Source organism: Leptodactylus fuscus, chromosome 4 (genome assembly GCF_031893055.1).
Source record: "Leptodactylus fuscus isolate aLepFus1 chromosome 4, aLepFus1.hap2, whole genome shotgun sequence".
NCBI classification, from domain to species: domain Eukaryota; kingdom Metazoa; phylum Chordata; class Amphibia; order Anura; family Leptodactylidae; genus Leptodactylus; species Leptodactylus fuscus.
Window position 1 is genome coordinate 143,915,582 of NC_134268.1, and position 23,495 is coordinate 143,939,076.

Below are 23,495 nucleotides of genomic sequence, written 5' to 3' on the forward strand. Positions count from 1 at the left end.
ATTTTAGAATAAAATATCTCATTTTATGAGGTGTGAATCTGAAAATAAACCTTTTTCCTAGATCCCTTGCTTTTAATGAGACTTGTTCCACACATTTTCACGGACTACTAAATATAAACATTGTTTCTTGTAGCAAGAAATCGCTGGATGCTCGTGTGACATCACAGTGCTTTATAGAGTAGAACGCTTTCATTATATAAAACACTACCAGTAATAGGCATGGTATGTATAACCGGATATAAAACAGTTTTATATAATGTATAGTATACTGTATAGGACTGTAAAAGAAACACTGCATATGAACAATCTGTCTGCATGTTCCAGAATTTCTTCTAATATCTACCACATTATAATTATTATTATTATTATTATTATTACTATTATTTAGTTTTATTTTATTTGTCCCCCTTTTCTGAGCACGTTAATTCTGTCCCAGCCTGAATTCCAGGTTTCGGGTTAGCAGTGTTTCTCTTTCCTGTGAATGACACTGGAGTGAATAATGTCTCCCTCCACATGCTCATACCTCATTCTATGGGCTATGGAGGCATGTCTGAGGCTCGTGTTTATTCCGTGGCTTAGCTAACGCCACACCACTGGACATTTCCTTTCCACAAATCACAACCCAGCTGTGAAGTAAGTAGCCGGAGCTGTACACCCCTGTCTGTACTCTCTTGAGGGGAAGATTCAAAATATAGTAAATCCGTTCTTCTTATTCATTACACATAACCTTTGATGTGCTTTTCAGCAAACGTGGTACGCATACATTTTAGGTAGACAGTCTGGTTTCAGCGAAAAAAAAGGAAATATTCATACTCCCCAATTGTTAGGGAAATTTTTAATTTGCTACAGACCAGAGTTGTTTAACTTTAGAACTTGCTGCATATGAGTCCAAACCCAAATATACAACTGAAAATGCCTCGGAGGGGAATTAAAAACTCATGCGGTTATTTTGGTTTGGATACATTTCTTGGCTGCTGGGACTACGTTAAACAAACTGTTCTTTACTTTGCAAAGGAGGAAGTCATATGGAGCAGTGTACCTAAACATGAGATATTTAAAAGGCTTCCGTTTCAACGTAATATCTGTGAACTAGGAGGCATTAACTTCTCCTTAATACAGGTCAATTACTCATTGTTCCCTGGTCTCCCTCCAAATTTTCCCATCAACATGTCCAACTCCAACCTCAGCTGGAGGACACACATTCACATCTTTCAAAGAAAACACTGTTTTTAGGCTACTATTGACTTCACTCATGTTTTTTGTTGGATTGTTACAGTATATACTATTGTAACATTCATTTTTAAACCTTGCAGTATAGACTAGTAGTTGGTAAGAGTTGTAAAGCTTGTAACAGAACTACTGTCTAATATTATACTGAAGAGATTACATTACAGGTCATAGTAGATAAACTTAATCTAAAGAAGAAGACTTAAGAGGCTAACAATGGGTTATGGATGGCTAGCAGAGAAGGGCATACCTTTCAGGATTCGTTTGGTTTCAGGTGGCTTGGGTCCAAGATTTGTTTCAACTCGAACAAGATCTGTTCTATCTAATTCCAAGCTCTCTAAGACAAATACAGATGAAATTATGTCAAAATGACAGTATTATAGTCTGGGGACTACTACTGACACCACTGGGGACACTACTGATCTCACCGATTTTTGGATATTGACTGCAAACTGTACGTATTGACTTATCAGGACTTTGTCATTGCATACAGTTTGTTAACAAGAAAGATTGTAAGTGGTGTTGAAGCGTTAAAGAATCAATAAGGTAAGTATATTATGTTGTTTTTTTGTTGTGTTTTTTAAACGGCATGCCTACCACTCTTTATTAAAGTTTCTGGAGGTACAGAACCAGTGCCGCACCTCCCATGAGGCGACCTGAAGCGAGCGCTTCAGGCAGCACTATGCCAGGGCCTCAGGGAGGGCGGCATTTTTGATAACCTAAGCCAGTCCAGGACAAGCTGTCCTGGACTGGCTTAGCACTGAGCGGTGGTTTGGGGAGGCCACTGGAGCAGCGCTGCTCCAGCAGCCTCCCCTCACGCTCAGGCAGAGCGCAGGCAGTCTCCGGGCCTGCTCTCTGCCGGCGAACGGCGTTAAGCCCCGCCCCCTTTCGAGATACCACGGCTTTCTGCACTTCGCTCGGGCGGCGAAAGGAGCAGGTTCACCCCTGTGCAGAACCAGGCAAGTGAATACTTAGGGCTAGTTCACATGAGGCAAAATAGTTAGGATTTTGACACGGAGTCCGCGTCAAAATCCTGCCGCTCCCCATTGAAATCAATGGGAGCCAGTCATTTCCTTTTTCTGCGAGCGGAAGTGAGCTGCCCTTTCTTCAGGTGGATTCTACAGCTGATGCAGCCGCAGCATCAGCCTCGTGACATCACCCTCCGGACTAGGCCCATTCATTTGGGCCTAATTCGGAGAGGAGAGCTGCAATGGAATGTGTTCACGCGGAACCCTATGTGAACTAGCCATTATTGTGGATTTGGAATGGTACATTGTGTATGCTGCTTCAGCATATATAATAATATTATCATTAGGCTTGCTACAAAAGTTTTGTCACAGATCTGCACTCAGTAAAGACATTTATTATGCTTAGGCCTGTTTCACACTAATGTCATCGCAGTCTGTTGCTCTCATCCTATCAAAGCAATGGGCATAAACGCAGATAGAATAACTGATCAGATAGGTATCCTCTGTCTATATTTTCGGCAATGTAAAAAACATGCACATTACCTGAATGAGTACCAAATATTTGTATACAATTGTCTGTATGAGGTACCAAACCCAGTGGTTTGACATGTATCCAGGAGCTATAGTTATTGTGACTTAATATCAAAACATTGGCATATTCACTATTGGTAGACCTTGTCTGGCAAGGGAACACTTCTGCACTCCTGAACATCTGCCTTGCAATTTGGAGATCATCTGGTCATAAATATCAAGGCATATCATTGAATATTAGATTAAATACCAGTCATTGGAACTTGATGTGTAACCTCTGCTTAATGGTTTCTGCATACCAGATGCAATAAATATATCTTATATCATAGCTCTCCTGATAATGTATTATAATCCTTAGTGCCAGGGTCTTTTCAACCCATATTTCTAATTAACCAGGGTCTAAAATTTGGGAACCCAAAAACCAGACACCTAATCCACTTAAAAAGCGGTTACCCGCGGACCCCATAGTCTATAGACTACTATCCCTTAATAGTCTGGTCACTATACTTCATAACACTCATACAGCTTTATTTATGTGAATGTAATGTAATGAGAGTAACCTGTATCACAAATACAGCCGTACCACTGTATAAGCAATGCTACCTCTAATGCCGCCCCTGCTACCTCGTGTCACCCCCTCTACCTGATAGTTCGTAAGCTTTTCTGTAGATATTCTGTTTTCCGTCTTTATACAAATGAGTTATCTCGCAGCACTGGGGGTGGGCCACAGCACAGTGCCGTCTCCATCTTCTTCAGGAACCGGCCTCTACGTGTCGTCTTCCGGCCTGGCGTTCAATCTTCTACGCATGCGCAAACAGCTCTGCCAGCGGGAAGAGCCGACTGCATCTGCACGCAACCATTTTCTTGTGGACACTTACTACAAGAGCTCGCATAAGCAGCCACCAAAAAATGACCAGGTGCAAGTCGGCTCTGCCAGTGGGCAGAGCCGATTGTGCATGCGTAGAAGATTGAAAGCCAGGCCGGAAGACGAGGTGTAGAGGCCGGTTCCTGAAGAAGATGGAGGCGGCAATGAAGCGTTCTCGCGCAGCTTTGGGGATGCCCCCAGTGCTGTTTGAGCGCTGGGGCCCGACCCCAGTGCTGCGAGAGAACTCATTTGTATAAAGACGGAAAACGGAAAATCTACCGAACGGTGGCGTGGAGAAGACATCTAAAGGTAGGACAAGAATAGCCTTTCTTAAAGCTATTTCTACGTGTTAGTTAGAAAAAGGGGATTCTAATAATAGGATCCCTTTAATTGTATATATATATATATATATATATATATATATATATATATATATATATGTAGACAAGGTGGAGGCACAAAGCCACCACAGCCGCAGTTGTCTTCTATTGGTTGAGATAATTCATTAGTAAATATTTAACCAAGAAAGAGATAAGTGAGCTGCTGACTATGTTCCAGCATATCTGCTGGTATTATACAGACCAGCTGAAGGGCACCTTAGGAGTTTTGCAGCAAGATTGTGGCTAGGTTTTTGGCGATCACTCCTACACTCTCTTTTGGGACATTTCCTCTCCTTTATATATCACCCCTTTAGGGAGGATCAGTCTCTAGTTGCATGCACCCACAGTTCTTTACACATAACGTTTTTGGAAATGTTTTATGATTATTTTTTTTCTTTTATTTGCTAAATTTTTGCATGGTAACACTATTAAGCCTCTGTATAATGAATCTGTGAAGTATTGAAACTTGTTATTCAAACATTTTTTATTCTAAAATCTAATAAACATCATTGATAGAATATTAATTTCTTTATATATTAAATTTCATGAAAGTCATTGTTCCACTTAAATCCTACTTCTTAAAAGACTTGGCAACTGTTGCAGCTGAGATTTTTTATTCTTTTTAATAGTAAAGCTAATAAAATTGCACTTCTTCAGGGTATCTTGTAAAGCAATGTGGAAATCATTTCAAATCAATGTTTATAATTTGTTGGAAATCATTGCCAATTTTTAGAATATCCTCAGAGCCCTATGTAGAATAGATGGAACATAATACATATAATTTGGTATTCAAAGTTGTGCCAAGGCTAGAGGTGGCCCTACAGGGTACTAGAGCCTTCTTTCAATTGTACAGTTTTCCACAGTAAACTTATCCTTCGCTCTAATACTGAAAGATCATTATTACATACACATATATAAAGTTTACATGTAAATGTAATGATGATATATGTAAGTGAATACAATATTAGAGTGACAGGATACGTTTGTTGAGGAAATCTGAACTATTGAAGGTTCTAGTACCCTGTCTCAAGCCTGGATACAAGATGACATATTGTTAGGCATAGAGGCATACTGCTTCTGTATAGTATCCTGCAGCATATTTGCCCACAGATGTTGCAGCTGGGCCTATAGATCCTGTACCCTCATGGGTTGCCAAAGCTGGCATCCCAGCTGGTCCCATTGATTGGCAATAAATCTGGCAACTGTGTAGGCCAAAGAAGTGTCACAAGTTTGCAGAAATATTCCTTGGAAACCCTTTTTGTGAGAGCATTTTCCTGCTTAAAAATGCCAGTTGGAAGTCCTGCCATGAGAGTCAACACACGTGACTGCAGGATGTCCTGCAATTTATCAAAGTGGCCATCCTGCTTCTCTTAGTCCAGTGATGCTGCCCCTCTCAAAGTCTGTCAACTGGGGTAAAATGAGTGCATCCTAGAGGCTTGTCTGGCAGTCATTGTTCTCTCACCAGGAGGTACATTACCCAAATGTAGCCTCAGAGAGCTTTTTCATACAGCAGTGGGGGAAGCACTTTAACATCCTTATTGTCTGCTGAATTTTTCAGCCATCTGACCTATCTGGGTAAATAATTATTTTGTCAATTAGTGTAAAAAGGAAAATTGACTTAAAAACTAACATTGGCTGGTATACTTTTGATGCAGATATGTAGCTCCTTAGTTTTCAGGAAATGTTCAGTTGTTTTTGCGTTTCCTATAAACTACTGTTGAGATATCTTCTCTAGAATGCAAAATAAGGAACCCCCAATTTTCCAGACAGAAGCCATAAAAGTGAAAGCTCCACATATCAAAAATCTGTTTCATAAACTATTGATGCTGCTAATGGTGGGAATACTCCTTTATGATTTATAGTGGCTTTTGGGTTAGTCTGACATTATGACTCTTGAACCAAACGGGTTATAGAACAGCATTCTAGGGGTACAGTAAGTCCAATGATTTTACATGTCCTTTAAATGTTGTAAGTTGTAAAGTTAATGCATTCTCAAAGAGTTAACTATAAATGAGTTATTTTGCTTGAGTGAATTGACCTTTTTCAAAAATATTTTATAAAGTATCTTGGATAAGAAGCAAACCACTTAGGGCTAGTTCACACATAGTTATTTGGTCCAGATTTTGGCGCGGAATCCGCGTCAAAATCCAGGTCAAAAAAATCGCCTCCCATTGAATTTAATGAGAGATAGTCATTTTCTTTTTCCGCAAGCGGTATTTTACCGCTCGTGGAAAAAAAAGAAGTGACCTGCCCTATCTTGACGCGGATTCCGCGGTGTCAAGACAATCCATCCGGACTAGGCCCATTCATTTGGAATAGTTCATGCATCAGATCCGGACCAAAATGCGACTGTTGTGGCTTTCCGCTCCAGACTAGGCCCAAATAAATGGGCCTAGTCTGGAGGGATTGTCTTGATGCTGACATCTGCGTCAAGATAGGGCAGGTTGCTTCTTTTTTCTACAAGCGGTAAAATACCGCTCGCAGATTCCGCGTCAAAATCCGGACCAAATAACTTCATGTGAACTAGCCCTTAGAGTATCTGCTGGCAGCTATTTTTGTAACTGGCTGTTGGACACGATAGGCTGTCTGATAGGCTGTCTGTTTGTCAGGTCCGTTCACAGTAGTATCTTCTGTACATTGGTGATGACAGTGGTGGCCTGAATTGGTTAGTATGTTTCACAAGGCCCTCTTCTGTTAGCTTCTTGTACGTGATATCCATTTTACAGGCCATCTAGTTAGTCTTTATGGGAGGCTCAGCTGTAGGAGGTTTCTTGACTGTCTTAGTGACAACCAGTGTTTTATGAAGAGAAAGTTTTAAGAGTACTAATCTAGTAACAGGTCTCACTTTATCCATCCATGTCCTGGCTGGAGGACCTCTCCCTTACGGATACCTCAGTAAATTTGGCGGTGACACTAATGATTTCAAGATCAGATGTTTGTAATATTTTTTAGTTCCAGTTTTTTTGTGCTGAATGTCTTGCTTTCTTGCTAATCTCAGAAGATTCTCAGAGTCTGCATATTTATAACTACTACACAGCTAATCCCACAAATGGAGCCAGCTGGAATTCTTTCTTAATACCTTTTATATTATTTCATCACAAATAATAAAAATGGCTTAGCTTTTTACTGAGTAAATAACTGGTTTTGCATTAATGTACCTCTCTATAAAACACAGCTCCGTAATATATTGAAACTGTCATTTATTTATTTACACAGACACAATATTAAAAGAGCGCTCCACATTAATATATCCTGACATCTGACTCATTTTAGTAGTTATATATGGTGGCCATCCCATAGAGTCTCCAAAAATTGGTCCGTGCACTGTAATGTGTTTGGGCCCCTTCAGGTTTACAGAGTTTGAAATATACTTTATATACCATATATTGGTTTGTTTAGTGGATTACTATGGTTTGGGTCTTCTACTATTTTCCATTTATTTACATAATTTGTAAAAGTAACTAATGTCTAGTAAGTATTCGTTCCACCGGGGTCTGTGTTTATTTTGCTAATTTTTTGGGGTTTTATTTCAAGCCTTGTTTTTTTGTTTTTGGAAATTCCGTCCCACAATATAACATGTGCTTATATCATTGTCAGGGTATAGTTCCCATACGGTGCCATAAATAAACATATGGACATAGTAGCTGTGCACAGGTAAGCACCAGCCGGATGGGTTGTCCTATCAATACAAATATATCTGCAAATAACGGTACTTTACAAAATTACTTTAAAATGGATATTCATTGCACTTTATTAATACAAATTGTTATTTGTATTGATGACACAACCCCTTTAATATCTGAGACCACAGATGTTTCTTATGTTGGCTATTAAACCCTCAAAGAACTGTAATCAGTGTTGACCACAATTCAGACAAAAGTAGCCCCTGCCATCATGATGGAGCATTCTGTAAAATACTAAATTGTATTACTGGTATTACGAGGGCACTTTGAGCCTGTTTTATTTTTAATACGCAGTCGACATATATTGTTATGACCACCTCTTTCTTTTGATGTTAGTAGTGCGTAGCCCTGACTGAGCACACATCACTAGTTGTTGTCATGAGTAAAAGGGACAATTTAACAGAGCATTTCTGACCCAGCGCAATTTGGGACCTGTTCACATGCTGCTGTGGTGAAAGTGTATCTTGAGAGGACAAATCACAACATTAGGAATTGTCATTCATGTGAGTGGTGAAGGTCAGCTACAAAGGGGCTGACCAACATGCTATAATGGAGAAGCTCACTGTGAAATTAACCGGGGGTTAGCAGACGTGTATGTAAGAACAGTGCAGCAAACCCTAGTGCTTATGGGTAGAGACGTAAGTACCGCCATAGCGGGGGCCACTATGGGACATTATACTGTGTGGAGGGGCTGCTATGCGACATAATACTTTGTAGAGGGGATGCTATGGGATGTTATACTGTGTGCAGAGGCCATTATGGGACACTGTACTGTGTGGAGGATCTACTATATAACATTATACTGTGTGGGGAGGTCACTATAAGACATTATACTGTGTGCAGGGGCTGATATGTGACATTATATTGTGTGGCGGCCACTTTGGGACACTATAGTATGGGTAAATGGGGCATTATACTGTGGGGGCGCAAGGAAAGGGAGTGCTATGCCATGGGGGTGGTCCCCAAGTCAAAAGTTTGCTATGGATTCCATTCTTTGCTAGTTACGCCCCTGCATATGAGGCTCCGAAGCAGAAGTATGGTCACTGAACCTATGCTAAGCTTGTTTGTAGTGCACTCTGTTTTGTTTGTTTGGGTGCTCAGAGAAGGCATCTCACCGCCATAACAACATATGAAAGGAATTTCTGGCACTCACAGGGAATCATGAAGAATTTTTGCATTTATTTGCATCTAAAATTATTAAATGTTTCGGTCAACATGACCTTCATTAGCATGACTACAATGTAATGAAAAATACATAATAGAATCAATAAATCATAATCCATAAATTCAATAAACAAAGTAAGATCAAACTTATACTTCATCAAAGTTGATGACAGGGTCTAAGTAAGGTTGTATACTGAAGACATAACGGTATAGTTAAATGTGAGATATGATATAAATATTACAGTAAATACAAGTAGAACATATGTGGTACAAAGTGGTAAAGATGGATTACTATTGTTACAAGTACATTGGAGATAGGATATATTACAAGGAAATTATTGTGGATGTATACTGCACAAAATATAGAATCCATATATGGTTAAAGGATTTGCAAAAGTACACTGAACAAGGGACATCAGAAGGAATTTGTTCTGAACATATAATGTCCAAAATACATAATCAATGTCAAACTAGGGGGTCGGTGCCCAGCTTACTAACACAGCATAAAACTGAAGCAATGAACAGTGAACCTGCACAATCTTACCGGATGCATGGTGGGAAAGGTGAAGTTCAGCGAAAATTGGAAGCAGGGTGGTAAGGAAAGGACTGGTGGGTTTAAATGGGAGTTGTGGTGCCAAGACACCGTCAGACCGGAAATGACGTCACCGGAAGTGGCGCCACCACTAGTCCAAGGGGTCCCAGCTGATTAGAAACATAAAGTGGTCTATATATGGAGACAATGAGAGCATAAAAACAGTTACATTTGGTGGTTCAGTGGCTATGAAATGAGGAGAAACCAGAGTGAGCGAGTGAGATCGCTCCAGCCGTTACTTGCGGTTTCGGCAGTGGAAAACCGGACGTCACTTCCGGTTTTCCACTGCCGAAACCTACTTGTATTTACTGTAATATTTATATCATATCTCACATTTAACTATACCATTATGTCTTCAGTATATAACCTTACTTAGACCCTGAGTGCCAGAAATTCCTTTCATATGAACCTATGCTAATAAATATATATTGGAGAAAAAAGCTTCAATTTGCATGGCTCTATTGGAATTAGATGCTGCTGATTGGGAAAAGGTTGCCTTCTCCAATGAATCATGTGTACTGTTTCATCAAATGGATGAACGTCAGCATGTCATGCTGGTGGCAGAAGCATTATGGTCGATGTAATTTTAATTTTTTTTTTCTAACGCCATTCACTGGGTCCACTTATCATCTAGAAGGCTTTCCGAAGGCATTATGAATCTATCCTTGCAGATCACGTACACCAATACTTGTTTGTCTTCCCTGGGCAGATGGAATCTTCCAGCAAGACATTGCAGTATGTCACATGGGTAGAAATGGGTTGGAAAGGCACAAACAAGATTACCAAGTACTTCCCTGGCCGCTTAGTTCCCCAGCTTTGAACCCAATTGAGCATCTGTAGGACAACTTGGGTTGTGGTGTTTGCTTAGTAGATCCTCCTCATACACTGCAGTCCGCATTGTTCCACATATCTGAGACAACCTACTAGCACCTTACTAAGTCACCTCCAGCCTAGCTAGCTGCTGTCCAGGCTGCAAACAGTAATTAGGATATTAGCTAGTGGTCATATTAATGAGACATGACTCTGTTTATCATTGAAAGCCCCTTTAAGAGGTAAATGAGGTTGTCTGCCAGCCCCTTCTTGTTACAAGCATCTTCTTCAGGTTGTCATGCAGTTAGTGATCAGCTGTAATTTGCAGAGATGGGATTTCCAAAGATAGCGGAGTGCTGTACTTCATCAGTCTCTGGCATTCTCTTTGAAGTGAATGGGAGCGCTGTCCACCACCAGTCACACCTACATCAGCCTGGCTGCATGTAGAGAATAAATACTATTTTAATATAACCCCTTTAAATCAGAATGGGGTGTTCTCTATTTGGTTATCTAAACACAGCAACTTTTTTTTATGAGGTTACATTTTTTGTACCCATTGGTAAAATTATTAGTACTGTATCTTCATTCTTGATACTACGTTTTCGTTTTTCTCAAGATTGGCAGCACGTCTGGTTCTATGTTGTGTCTCTCTTTCGTAAGATCAGTGTTTGATCATACGATGGAACATGATTCAGGCTGACAAGGAATGAATATACCTGTTCCTCACAGGGGCTTTTCCAAGGTCTATCTATAGTGAATTGCATTCTCGCTAGCATAGGTTGTCAGAAATGTCATAAACAAGTCGTACTTTCAGCGGCTAAAACACCAAAGCGTAATATAACATCACACATCACATACGTATATCTTTGATGATCTCCCATTTATTCTGATTTTCATGGCAACCCTCCAGTGGGGATAAGTGGAAGGCGCAACTAACACTTTCCCAGTGCTCACTTTCCACTAGAGCCGCTTATCTGGTGCTTGGCACATCTCTCGACTAATATAACAGCTTTCTGTTCGAAGCATCTGCAACAGATTCATTTTAATTCACTGGCATATTCCTTTCTGTATAATTTGCAGCAGATGTTGCATCGGTCAGATAAGATACATTCATGTGTGTGTGTGTATGTGTTAGAGTGTGTGTATAATATATATATATATATATATATATATATATATATTCTGTGTGTGTGTAATTTGTTTTTTAGCTTTGAACAGATGTATGTTTCAGTTCATGTCTGAGTGTACCTTTGCCAAGGAGCTTTATGAAAATTATAGGTTGCCAGTAAGCAAATAACATGTGTAACAGATTTTGTAGCTGAAGACCTACTTTATTTTTGAAGCACAATTATACCTCTAGATTGTTTATTTAAAGAGGTTAACCCCATTTTGGAAAGAGATGGCATATCGCATCAATTATGATCGATGGGGGGGAAGTCAAACCTCTAAGATCCCCACAAATCCTGAAATTAAAGGGGCTTCAGTGCTGTTTCGGTGTGTTTCTATGCATCGGCCACTACATGCCTCATATAGCTAGGTACACTTATACTGGAACAGTTCATAACTTATATTCAGAAACACAACTTCCTTCTAGGGTTTCCCTTTATACCTACATGTCTATGGATGTAGAGAGAATTTGTAGCCATTTTCTTCACCTCCTCTGCATTCAAATTTCAGGCCAAGGATAATTTTAAAATGGTTCATATTGAGAATGTTGGGGCTGGGGAAAAACATATGCATACTTGGGTTCATATCTGCTCAGTGATAGGAAACAGAGGATGCTTGTCAATGGTAAATCTCAGACTGGATCACAGTCACAGGGCTGGGCACACATGGGTCAGTATTGGGTCCTCTCCTGTTTAAGGGTTTACAGAGCAGAATTTCTATATATAAATGAGGAGAATAGTAAAATATTATTGGTAAATACTACATACTGATCTATGGAAGCTTGGGTGGAGCCTTGGCAAATGAAGTTCAATGTAGAAAAATGTAAGGTTATGTATTTTCGTTGAAGAAATAAAATGTGTGATTATGTACATAATAGTAAATTACTGGGTAAGGCTGCCACTGAAAGAGATTTGGGGATTTTGGTGGACAGCAAGCTTACCTTTTATTGACCAGTGCCAGGCAGCTGCTGCCAAGGCAAATAAAATTATGGAATGCATCCAAAGAGGTCTAGATGACAAGAACATGGCTATGCCTTTATACTTATCACTGGTACAGCCGCACATAGACCATTGCGCGCAATATTGGGTCCCATTGTATAGAAAGGACATAACTGAACGAGAGAGAGTACAGAGGAGGAAAAAAAGATAATTTGAGGAATGTGTAGATTGGTGTTCTATGGCAAAGTAACAAAACTGAGGCTATTCAGCTTAGAAGAAAGACATGTACGGACGATCTAAAACCCATGTACAAATACATGAAGGGACACAGAGGGGGTGGGGGGCAGAAGGGTGGATTTTGGCACCGAGAGTGACATGGGGAGCCGCATCACTTTCGGGCCGAAATCGGAGTAGGCAGAAATGAATGAGCCGACTCCAGAAGTTGCTGCCACGAAGCGGACACCGCGGCTCAACAAGCCGCAAAATCCGCCTGAAGAAAGGGCAGCTCGCTTCGCATGTTGCCGCTAGTGGAAAAAAAGAACCCTTGCAGTCTCCATAGACCACCATTGTCAGAGGGCGGATTATGACGTGGATTCCGCGCCGTAATCCGCCCCCTCTGTGCCCGTGTGAACGGGCCCTAAGAGTAGTGAGACTATTGAACTCACTGCCACAGGATGTGGTGATGGTAGATACATTGTGCAGGTGCAAAGAGGGCCTGAATGTTTCTTACGTGAACAGAAAAATATTACAGGTTATGTTTTTTTAGATTTTGGTAAAGACAAGTTGATCCAGGGTTTTATACTAATTTAGCTTGGGGAAATTGGCATTGGCAAAAGTTTTTTGCCTTTCTCTGGGTAATCTACTATATAACTATGTTTGTAAAAATCAGTAACATGAGTTTTACACAGTGGACTCCGGAGTATCATATTTGCTTTTCGAAATCTATTGTTTTATATTTGCTGTGTGTTTGTTGCTAGACAAATCAGCTCACAAAGTACCTTGCACGTTAAAGCTTTTAGTATTACTTTGTGTTTTATATATTCATGTAAAGTGTACTTCCATATACATGTATCCATTTTTATGAATTTGTACGTGTTCATAAACTAAAATAAAAGACCAAAACCAAGCCTGTTTAATGAAAACCTAAAATAACCTTTGCAATATTTGATCCCAGTGTCTCGGGATTCTTTAAATCTTTCTCTGCTCCTATCAGAAAATGATCTGCACCTATTGGTCTCCGGAATTTCATCTGGGAAGACTAAGCAGTGTAAGAAGAATGAAAAACATTGTAACAAAAATGTGTTTACGCTGACATTTCATGCTGCACTGTCATCCTGGCGCCATTCTGTTACTTACAAAACATGGACGTATTACGCTGTAGACAGTTCTCCTCCTAACAAAGCAGAGCATTCAGGCACAGCCAGGTATAGATCAGATGAACCTATTCTTACTGGGATCAAAAGCATTTAGTTAGAGGCTACCTTGTGAATACACTTTACAAGGACCATTCACAGTGATATGTTATCTTAGCGAATGCCTTGGAATGTAAAACCAACACCAATTGGTTCATTTGTGTAACCACTGACAAATTGCAAAAAGGCAACCTGCTCATCCTCAGACACCTTCACATTTGAGCTTTTAATTTCTTGAGCCAAGCCAGCTATATTTCACTGCATTGGCAGAGAATTCTACAGCCGTAATATGTCTCTGCTTTCTACAGTCACTTTTTGTTGGGTGTCTGATCACTCAAAGAATCGAACAGCTGGTGTTCAGTTCCATTGCAGCGCCACAACAGGAGAAATGAAGCATTACACAGTAAAGTACTTTATAGTATAGTATGTGTAGAATGTCGCATTCTGCTGTTATTCTGTACAGCAAAAAAAATTGTAGATGGACACTTTTCTGGCCTCTGTCATGGACCTCCTGGTCCATGCTACAAATAGACACAGAACAGTGTGGTGTGAACGTAACCTTAGCATCATGGTTATACTTTATTACAGAGCCATCACATCTATGCAAGATCAATGTCAAGTCAATTTCAGTAAATCCTGAGAGACTCCATTGACTTATAAGGGGTCTATCTGGGGTTCTAGTATTTTTGACAGAAAGAAAAGTTCTGCCTATTGCTTATTGTGGCCTTCAAAAATAAAAAAAACATTATTAGACCTGTGAAAGAAACTTTATAATGCGGTTATGAACAGAGCTAAATCCTGTATTATTTGCAAGGTACATTATGTAAACCTTCAACATAAGTTGCTATGGGTTATTGTTAAAGTGTACCTCCAATTATAAACCATCTTATAAAACGGGAAGAGGGGGGGAGAGGGGGTTAGTGGAAAAGACACATAAGCTACACTTTTAACACTGTTATGCTTCAAGGTAAGCCTCAACCCTTTTCACAGAATGTGTCCCTTCAGAACTTACCCCGCTCTATAGACTTCTTTGTATGAGATGACACAGACATGAACCCTGTGTAAGTAAACAGTCTAAGTGAAGATGAGGTGAGCACCGTAATAAATGTAGGAAACCTGATATATTACGAAGTTTCTTATATTCACATTCTCTATTTACTTAGTAAATGTTGTTTTATAAATGGAGTTACATGTTAAAGTTTTACTGGGTTTGATATTCAATATTAACCCTTTTAATATTGGTAACCATTGTACAGAGTAGTTTAAGGGCACAGGTATGATAGCAATCTCTATATCCCATATTGCGGCACCAGCGACATATACTCTGCTCCTATGTAGGTGTTCGGTTATTGTAGCTGTTGTCCCATTATAAGTTATCCAGTTTGTATGCATAGAGATTTAGTGGGGTTACTAGAACATCCTCTGCAGACGAATGTCTCAAACCACTTGCAGTAAAACCTCTGCATAACTTATATAGGCTTTTAATGACAGTATTATTGTTTCACCTTGAGTAGTATATTTTTTGTAAAGCATACCAGATTTCTAATATCGGAAACATTCTTCCAATATATAAAGCTCATCGTATCATACACTTATAGTACATTGTAAAGTGGAAGGATATGTAATCAGTTGTATGCCACTTGGGTGTTGTATTTTGTGTCACTTGCCTGCAGAATGTTACTTCTTTCCTGTAACCCGCTTCCTTCTATCTCTCAGTAGACATGAGCAGAGAGGATGTATTACAGGCGCTTTTAATAAATGATCGGTTTTGTGTGACCGCTACATTTGGATATTCCATGCACTAATTTAATGCTTCTCCGGGAACCTAAATTTAGAGGTCTATAATGCAAATTGTTTCCAGACAATTTCCAATATTCTATTTTTCCTACTTTTTAAGATTTCTGTGCTCCAAAGAAAACTTAGTCAAGATATTACTTTATTATTTTACAGTAGTGGGGGTTGCGCCCATGTTAAGTATTCCTGGCAAATCCATAAATGACTGATTTATGTGGGCTCACAGTCTCCTATTAGGGGATCCTTAGTTCAATGATACAATTTGCCTATTTGTGGCAACTAAAGGGTTTATTGTAGGGTCGGCCTTGCTTGCATATGAATTAGCACAGGGGGGGAGGCCATTGCCTTTCCATTTTTTCAATAGATTGGGATTCCAGCAGTGGGCATTTGTGGATACCAGTCTTAAAGTGAACCTGTGAGGAGATTTCTGCAGCCCTATCTGAAAGCAGGATACCATAGAGGGAGAGAAGCTGAGCTCTGTGATATATAGGATTATGTGATTTATAGAAGGTTTTCTCAATGTAAAGCAGCTTAAATCGTGACAGGACTCCTGGAGAAGCAGTGAGTGTCCTGCTTATCCCATAGCAGGTTATTGACAGTCGTCTATTTACCCATTGTCTCAGTGAATGGTGTAAATAACTATGTGTTGTCAAGCTTAACCGGACTCTCACTGTCTCTTCTAGGAGTCCGGGCAGGATTTTCTCGCGAATCATCCGATTAATCACATAAGCCTATATATGAAAAAGCTCACATTTCTCCCTATATTATATCCTATTCTTAGCTGAAAGGGTCACTTGTAGGAATCTTGTAGGTCTCACAGGAATCTATTCTGCTCTGCTATATTTGCACAATAATCAGTATTTGTGGTCAGGTTTTTTCTAACCCTCATCACATCAAAACAATATACTGAATCTTCTAACATATTGTACAATTGGAAAGTTCTTCATATAAAATGTTATAGCAGAAAATGTGTAGTTTTTTTGCAGTTGGATGCTATCTTATTTTCTGATCCAGATTAGGGAATGAAAGCAAAAATTTTGCCTGTTGGTTTGGATAAAACTTGTAGTAAGCATATTTTCTGTTAAATAATGATAGGGATACAAAGTAAAAGATCTGTTGGTCTCAGGCTCTTTGGGCAACCAAGACCATTTTCTTTTGGACGGTTTTCCTATAGTTGCATATCTGCTACTGTATATTGTCACTCTGCAATAGTGTGAAGTATGATTGTGTTCTGTCACATGGTGCATACGAATCACCATGTACTTCCATGTACAAGTAGAGTGACATGAAGACACAATGTGCACCCAGAGAATTCTATGCATTTACAAACATGCAACCATACTAATAAGCTGTGACTCTTATTGATGAACTATCTTTATTTGTTCTATAGGTTATAGGAATAGCGGATGCTGCTGAAGAACTACAGAACAACCTCTTCCGGGCATTCATCAAGCTGAAGGCTGCGACACAACTGATAATTGTGCTTATTGGTCTCTGGCAGAAACTGAGCAAAGACCAAATCAGCATTCTGGAGTCCACCTTTCTACCCCTGGAACAGGATGGCCAAGAATTGGTGAGACGATTTTGCTACTGTAGTATTTTCTTTAAATATTTTATTAAACTATTCTCAAACTGTTAGCCGTGATTTCATATGGCCACAATATGTTTAGTCGCTATTTTTATAGTACATAAGAGTAGTAGAACAACTCTGTTGGGTTGCATAGGAAGTACCATGTTTCCCCGATAGTAAGACACCCCCGATAGTAAGACGTAGTGGGACTTTTGGGGGGTGGGCTAATTTAAGACGTACCCTGATAGTAAGACATAGTAAATGTCTAAAAGTAAGACATACCGTAGTAAACATAAGGCGCACCGGACAGCGCTGCGCCTTATAGTTCGGTGCGCCTTATAGTCCGGGACCTGCTCTCGTTTTTTGCACTTGAGAAAGGGCCAGTGTAAGGCCCGAAACGTGTCGTGCTATATGCTGTATTTTTAACTACCCAATAAACCCTATGTGATTGGACCCTGGTTTACCATCTTCTTAAACATACCAGTGTGCGCGGTTCTCCCTCAACAGACCTTTGGTCCCCTTTTCCTCTTCAGTATTTTCTCCGGTGATGGATTGAACTGCTGCCACTCTCACCCTAATACGATTTCAAGTGTTGTGACTGTTCACAACCTCATAAGGTGAGAGGCCATCTGGTCCACGTTAATACTTACCCAGTTTTTAATCATTTGTGTACTCTCAAATACTACACTTAGTGCGCTCGGTGTCTTTGTTTTGTTTTATATCTTTATATATGAACCTAGGCAGGACTATAAGGCGCATTACCCATGAGCGCCTTATAGTCCTGTCTAGGTTCATATATAAGGCGCACCAGACTATAAGGCGCAGCGCTGTCCGGTGCGCCTTATATGCGATTGAAAGCGGCAGCACGCCGACTTTGCCGGCGGCCACTTAACCCCCGCGTGCCAGCCGCTTCTATTCATTTCAATGGCATGCTTCCATTGAAATGAATGGAAGCGCTCGGCGCGCGAGGAGTTAAAGGGATTCTACCATTAAAAGAAGTTCTTTCCTCTGACCACGTCGGAATAGCCTTAAAAAAGGCTATTCGTCTCCTACCTTTTGCCATAGCCAGCGCCGCCTTCTTCCTGAGCTGCGTCCGCCCCTTCTGTGTTGTCTTCTTTGGGCCTCATGGATGACGCATGCGCAGTCGGCTCTAACAGGCTCTCGCAGCCAGAGCCGACTGTGCATGCGTCATCCATGACGCCCAAAGAAGACAACACAGAAGGGGCGGACGCAGCTCAGGAAGAAGGCAGCGCTGGCTATGGCAAAAGGTAGGAGACGAATAGCCTTTTTTAAGGCTATTCCGACGTGGTCAGAGGAAAGAACTTCTTTTAATGGTAGAATCCCTTTAAGCGGCGGCTGTTGGCAAAGTCTGCCTGCCGCTTCCATACATTGCAATGAGAGCACGCTATTCAAATAGTATTCGCGCATCTCTAACTTCAATTGTAAGAAGTTGCCTGCATGAACGAATACTATTTGAATAGCACGATCCCATTGCAATGTATGGAAGCGGCCGGCGGCCGCCGCTTAACTCCTCGCGTGCCGCCGCTTCAATCCATCAACCCCTGTCATTTTTTTTGTAATATAAGACATACCCCGAAAGTAAGACATAGTGGGACATTTGGGGGTAAAAAGAATGTAGGACACTGTCTTACTTTCGGGGAAACACGAGTAGATTCAATTGCACTGGCACAAGCCTACCTATACAGAGGAGGAAAATGTCTCCCGATCCATGATTGATGTGCATATACCTAAGCATATACCTGTACCTCTTAATTGTGAGCGTGCATGGACCATGTATAGAAGCACACAGAGTTTCTATCTGTTTGTGTTACAGTCTTGTAGGCTCCCTGTTTTATGGAAAGACAAGCCATTCTCCTTTGGGTTCTTACAGTGTGTAAAAGAGAAACATCTCGGTGCCTCTGTATAAAATTGTAGACATAAACAGGTTGAATATTCACCATAGCAGTCTAGGAGCCCTGTACTATTGATCCATACTACATAGATATATAATACTTCCATGTGCTGTAGTATATTCTACATATAAATTGCACTTTTTCCAACCTTAAGAAATGGATTTGGTGAACTGTGTGATAATAGAGTAATAGAGTATGAAGGAAGAGTAATGGCCACTGAAATATCAGTCACTACTTATGCTATTACTCGATATCTATTACTACTGCTAAAATCACTTTGCATAGTATATCAAGCATGAGCGTAGACAGCTGTAGGATGCAATGAAGACTTTCCATAAACTTGCACATTCCTTGGAAATATCTTGTCTGTGACATACTCATAAGCTAGGTGATGAGGCGGGCTCAGTGGGAGGCTAGCAAAAGTTCACCCATCATGCTGAAACAACCTGCAGATGAAGAACCTGACTGTCCAAGCTCATTGGAAGTTACCCTTACAAATAACATTTCTGTAAACTCAATTTGTTAAGACACAAAATATACTGGCAGAGAAAGTAATGAAGTGACGGCAATAAGAAAAGCTGCTGGATTCAGTTGTGGTTTAATCCTAAACACGTTAGAAGAGTCAGCTTCATAAACCTCCCAGCTTGGAGTCTCGCAGCCTCTGTGCTCTTTGTGCAAGTGTTGGAACGGTTGCACAGCAGAGTCCTTTTCTATGTATACAATGTAATCTATAGCTGCTGGTTCATGCATCGACCGTTGTTCTCAACCAAACAACATGTAAAATCACAACTGGTAAATGTGAGTTTGATTACTTCTAGGCAAGTCCCTCTGGATGTCTCTGTGCTTTTAGATAGAAGCGCAGCCCAGTAAGTGTTGTAGCCGTCTGTTTTTTTCATTTTGCCTGCATGAAAATTGGCATTTTTATATACATCAGAATGAGGCCAAAAAAACTCAAAAATGCTTTTCCTGTAAAGTAAAATCAACACTAGGATGATATATTTATGTCTCTGCTATATCCTCAATGTTGCCAGACAGAAAGTTTGAACACCTTTGACTCTGTTGCATAAGCCATGCCTGGACCATCACACCCAGCAAGCGTGAAGTTCAGAGTTTTTCTGGTCATTGGACTATATAGCCGCTATGCCTCTCAGAAAGGTGAAATACTCACAATTGTTGTGGCTAAGGGTAGAAAAATTACTTTGAATTCTATCATTCCAGTTTTAGTTTGTCAGGGTAAGTAGGGCCTCTATGTGGGCATGCCTTTGTTTGTATGACTTGAGAGGTATCCTCAAAGTCTCATTTGTACCCCATTGTACCAATGTCTAAAAATCCTTCATCTTTGCAAAAACATATAATTTCCATCTATTTGGATCTGATTTTTGCACCCTAATACAGTAAAATATTTTCGAACTTTGGGCCCCATTTATACTTGTTGTTTTTTCATGACTGAATATAGGACTAGTTTCAGACAAGCTTTAGTCTTTTTGGTTTTACATGTCAGGACATAATAAAAGAAAAAATCTGGTCCTTACAAGGTTTTAAAATTAAGTAAATATGACCTCACATAAACAACAGCACATGGCAAATTCCTTTATTTAGCAAAACTAGGCCAAAACAGAGCTACATCTAAGACTTTACAGGCCTCAGGTTAGCTTGTTAAATGTGCAAGTTCATGACAGTACAATTAGAAAAAGAACAATGCTAGGTTCACACTAGCATTCGAGTTTCCATCATTCCAGTCCCCGTGGGGACCCAAAAGACGGGAACCCTATCCATTTAAAAAGCACGTGGAAAGACTATAATTGGGTCCGCAGGCTGGCTGTGGTCACCACGTGAATCTTGGATTGGCACCACTCCACTCATTCAAAACTCTGGGTTGCCCTGGAGGGGACTCTAACAGTGGTGATGGCAGTACTTGTAGAAGGGTTCTCCAACCCGCTATACAATAGATAGAAATCACAGCACACACCTTAAGTTCCATTTCAAACTGTATCTTGTATTATTTTTTTGGTTTTTCTAAAGAATATAGGTAATATTTAAAATTTTACATTACAATGTCATATCATATGGTAAACATCTGTATAATATTTGAAATGGAGATCAACCAAGTAGTATGTTCAACGTTTCAGTCAGTCCATGCATTTGTCTGGCTTGATCTGAGTTGAGCACATGGAGGTAAACAGGGCGTCGGAGGTCATAAAAGATATTGTTTGAAGTATGTGTGCACTGTGGTTTCCATGCAAAGATTTCCACTGGTCTATGCAAAGATTTCCACTGGTCCAATCCTTGTGAATTCTCTTGGTGGTCTCTGGTGGTCATTCTTGTTGTACTTCTTCTATAGTGGTCTCCACAGGCCTGAATCTTGCTGTCTTCTCTGAATAGTTGCTGTTCATTTGTAGATTCTAATGCTGGTAGTTCTAAGGAACTTCTCAATTCCAGCAGAGGTAACTCTTGGTCTTTCTCTCCTGAGTCGCTCCCCTTATATTGTTTGATGGTTTTCATGCACTTGATGATGCTCTCAAAGTTTTTGACATTTGCCAGATTGACTGACCTTTAATTCTTAAAGTACTGCTGGTCTGGTGTTTAGTGGTTGTACCATGGATTAACATAGCCATAAGAACAGGGCTGAACACTGTATGGAACTATGCAACCCTCCACAACACAATTGATTGTCTCAAACTCATTATAAAGGCAGGAAATTAAATCTTGACAGGACATACCTGTTAATTGAAAACTATACCAGGTGACTACTTCATGAAGCTGTATGAGAAAGTGCCAACAGTGTGTAAAACTGTCATCAAAGCATACTTTGAAGTATTCAACATATAAAACATATTCTGGTTTGTTTACTACCGGATTCCATTTGTATTCTATCATAGTTCTGATGTCTTGACGTGTATTCAATATAACACCCTGCTGCCACCTGTAGTTAGCTAGTACTCAATGTGGCTAAAATGAAATCCATCTCTATATTACTATGCTAAAATCCTATTTCATCCTGGCATAAAGAGGTGGTGATGCAATAGGTTTTCTTATTTTCCCAGCTTAATCACTTATATTATAACCTATCCTGCAGAAGTGATATTTTCTTGAGTCTGCAGAATACCAACACAATGTTCTATCTAAACAGTTCTGTTCTCCTTGCCTACAAGTAGAACATATTTCTCTCTATTTTTTGTTTTTGTGCCAGCGCACAATGCAGATGCAACGCCTGTGACATCCAGAATGCTTTTTTTTCTTAGTGTCAAGGACTCCGAACAGGTCAGATAAAAAGGTCCCACAGAGATGCACAAAGATCTCCATCACTTACGCCGTATTCTTCTCAAATAGGCATTGTTTTTAGGATTTTGAGGAAAAATCTCCACTAACCAAAGGGATTTGGGTCCTTTTATAAGACATGGTAGATAATTTCTTCTGGAAATCTTTGGTGGTCCCTGCATATAAATGTTCTGACCACCAAAACCATTTTTGGCAGAATATTTCTTTAATACTATAGTGAAAGAGTTCCTATCCTTAAATGCACTCATTATGGTATGCAGCAAGTCATATTGGAAGTGTTGTATTTTAATGTTTATTAAATTTCTACATCCTAAAATTCCTCGCCAGGTTGTGACAATAACTCTTTCTTTTTTTTTTTTGTTTTATCATGGATTGTAATTACAAGTGATTAATGAAGACTTGAATGACTTTCTTTGTGTTTGTACTATAAATATTTGGCTTAGCTTTATGCAAAAACATCTCCAGGATGTCACATTAAAGGAAAGTACTATACTTACTGCTATATAAAACTGAGCCTAGACCGACTAGTTAGATGTCCAAGGAGATGTCGCCAGATTGTCGCCACTTATTAAAAAATGATTTATTAAAAGAGGTAATATCACCATGATGAAAGTATTAACTATTAAATTAAAAAATATGGAATGTGCACGTGACTGGAAATGTGCAGTAGTTATAATAGTGATAAAATGTATGTTTTAGAAGAAGTTTTAAGTAGTTCCTACTTGTATATGCTGTGCTATATGTTTTGACATATCCCTATGACGCTTTTGACACTTTTTTTCAGACAGGGTTAACTGTTAACAGTATATACAGCTCTATCGAGTTAGCATTTGATAGCACCCAGATAAACTCTTAAAAACATACCTAAGGATCATCACAGCCTTTGCTTTTATTAAGATTGTTCTGCCTTTAAAATGTACCTAACCTTTCTATAAACTGTAGTCAATTTAATAGTATAGTGTGTGTACACAAGGACTAACACTATTTCTGTCCATTATAAGACTTATATTCTGCATTGTTTAGCAATCATTCCCTTTGCACCATCTAATTCTAAGTTGTCTCAGAGTTGGTGAATGGAGACTAGATTATATGATGTGTGCAGTACACTGCACACAGATAGTAGAGGAGAACCTGGTCATGTAATGCCCACTGTCCCTCATTTAGAAACATTATAAGGGTAGAAAAGTAATGACCTGTATTGA

At 39.8% G+C, this 23,495-nt stretch overlaps 1 protein-coding gene across 2 annotated transcripts in view; it reads left to right on the forward strand.

Moving 5' to 3' along the window:
- The window catches only part of BBS9 (Bardet-Biedl syndrome 9), a 273,973-nt gene that overhangs the window by 202,769 nt on the left and 47,709 nt on the right, over positions 1–23,495 (forward strand). For both annotated transcript variants that reach the window (XM_075271098.1, XM_075271099.1), the window contains one exon: positions 16,922–17,104. In XM_075271098.1, coding sequence (XP_075127199.1) covers positions 16,922–17,104 — 183 coding nt within the window. The remainder of the gene's footprint in view (positions 1–16,921; positions 17,105–23,495) is intronic.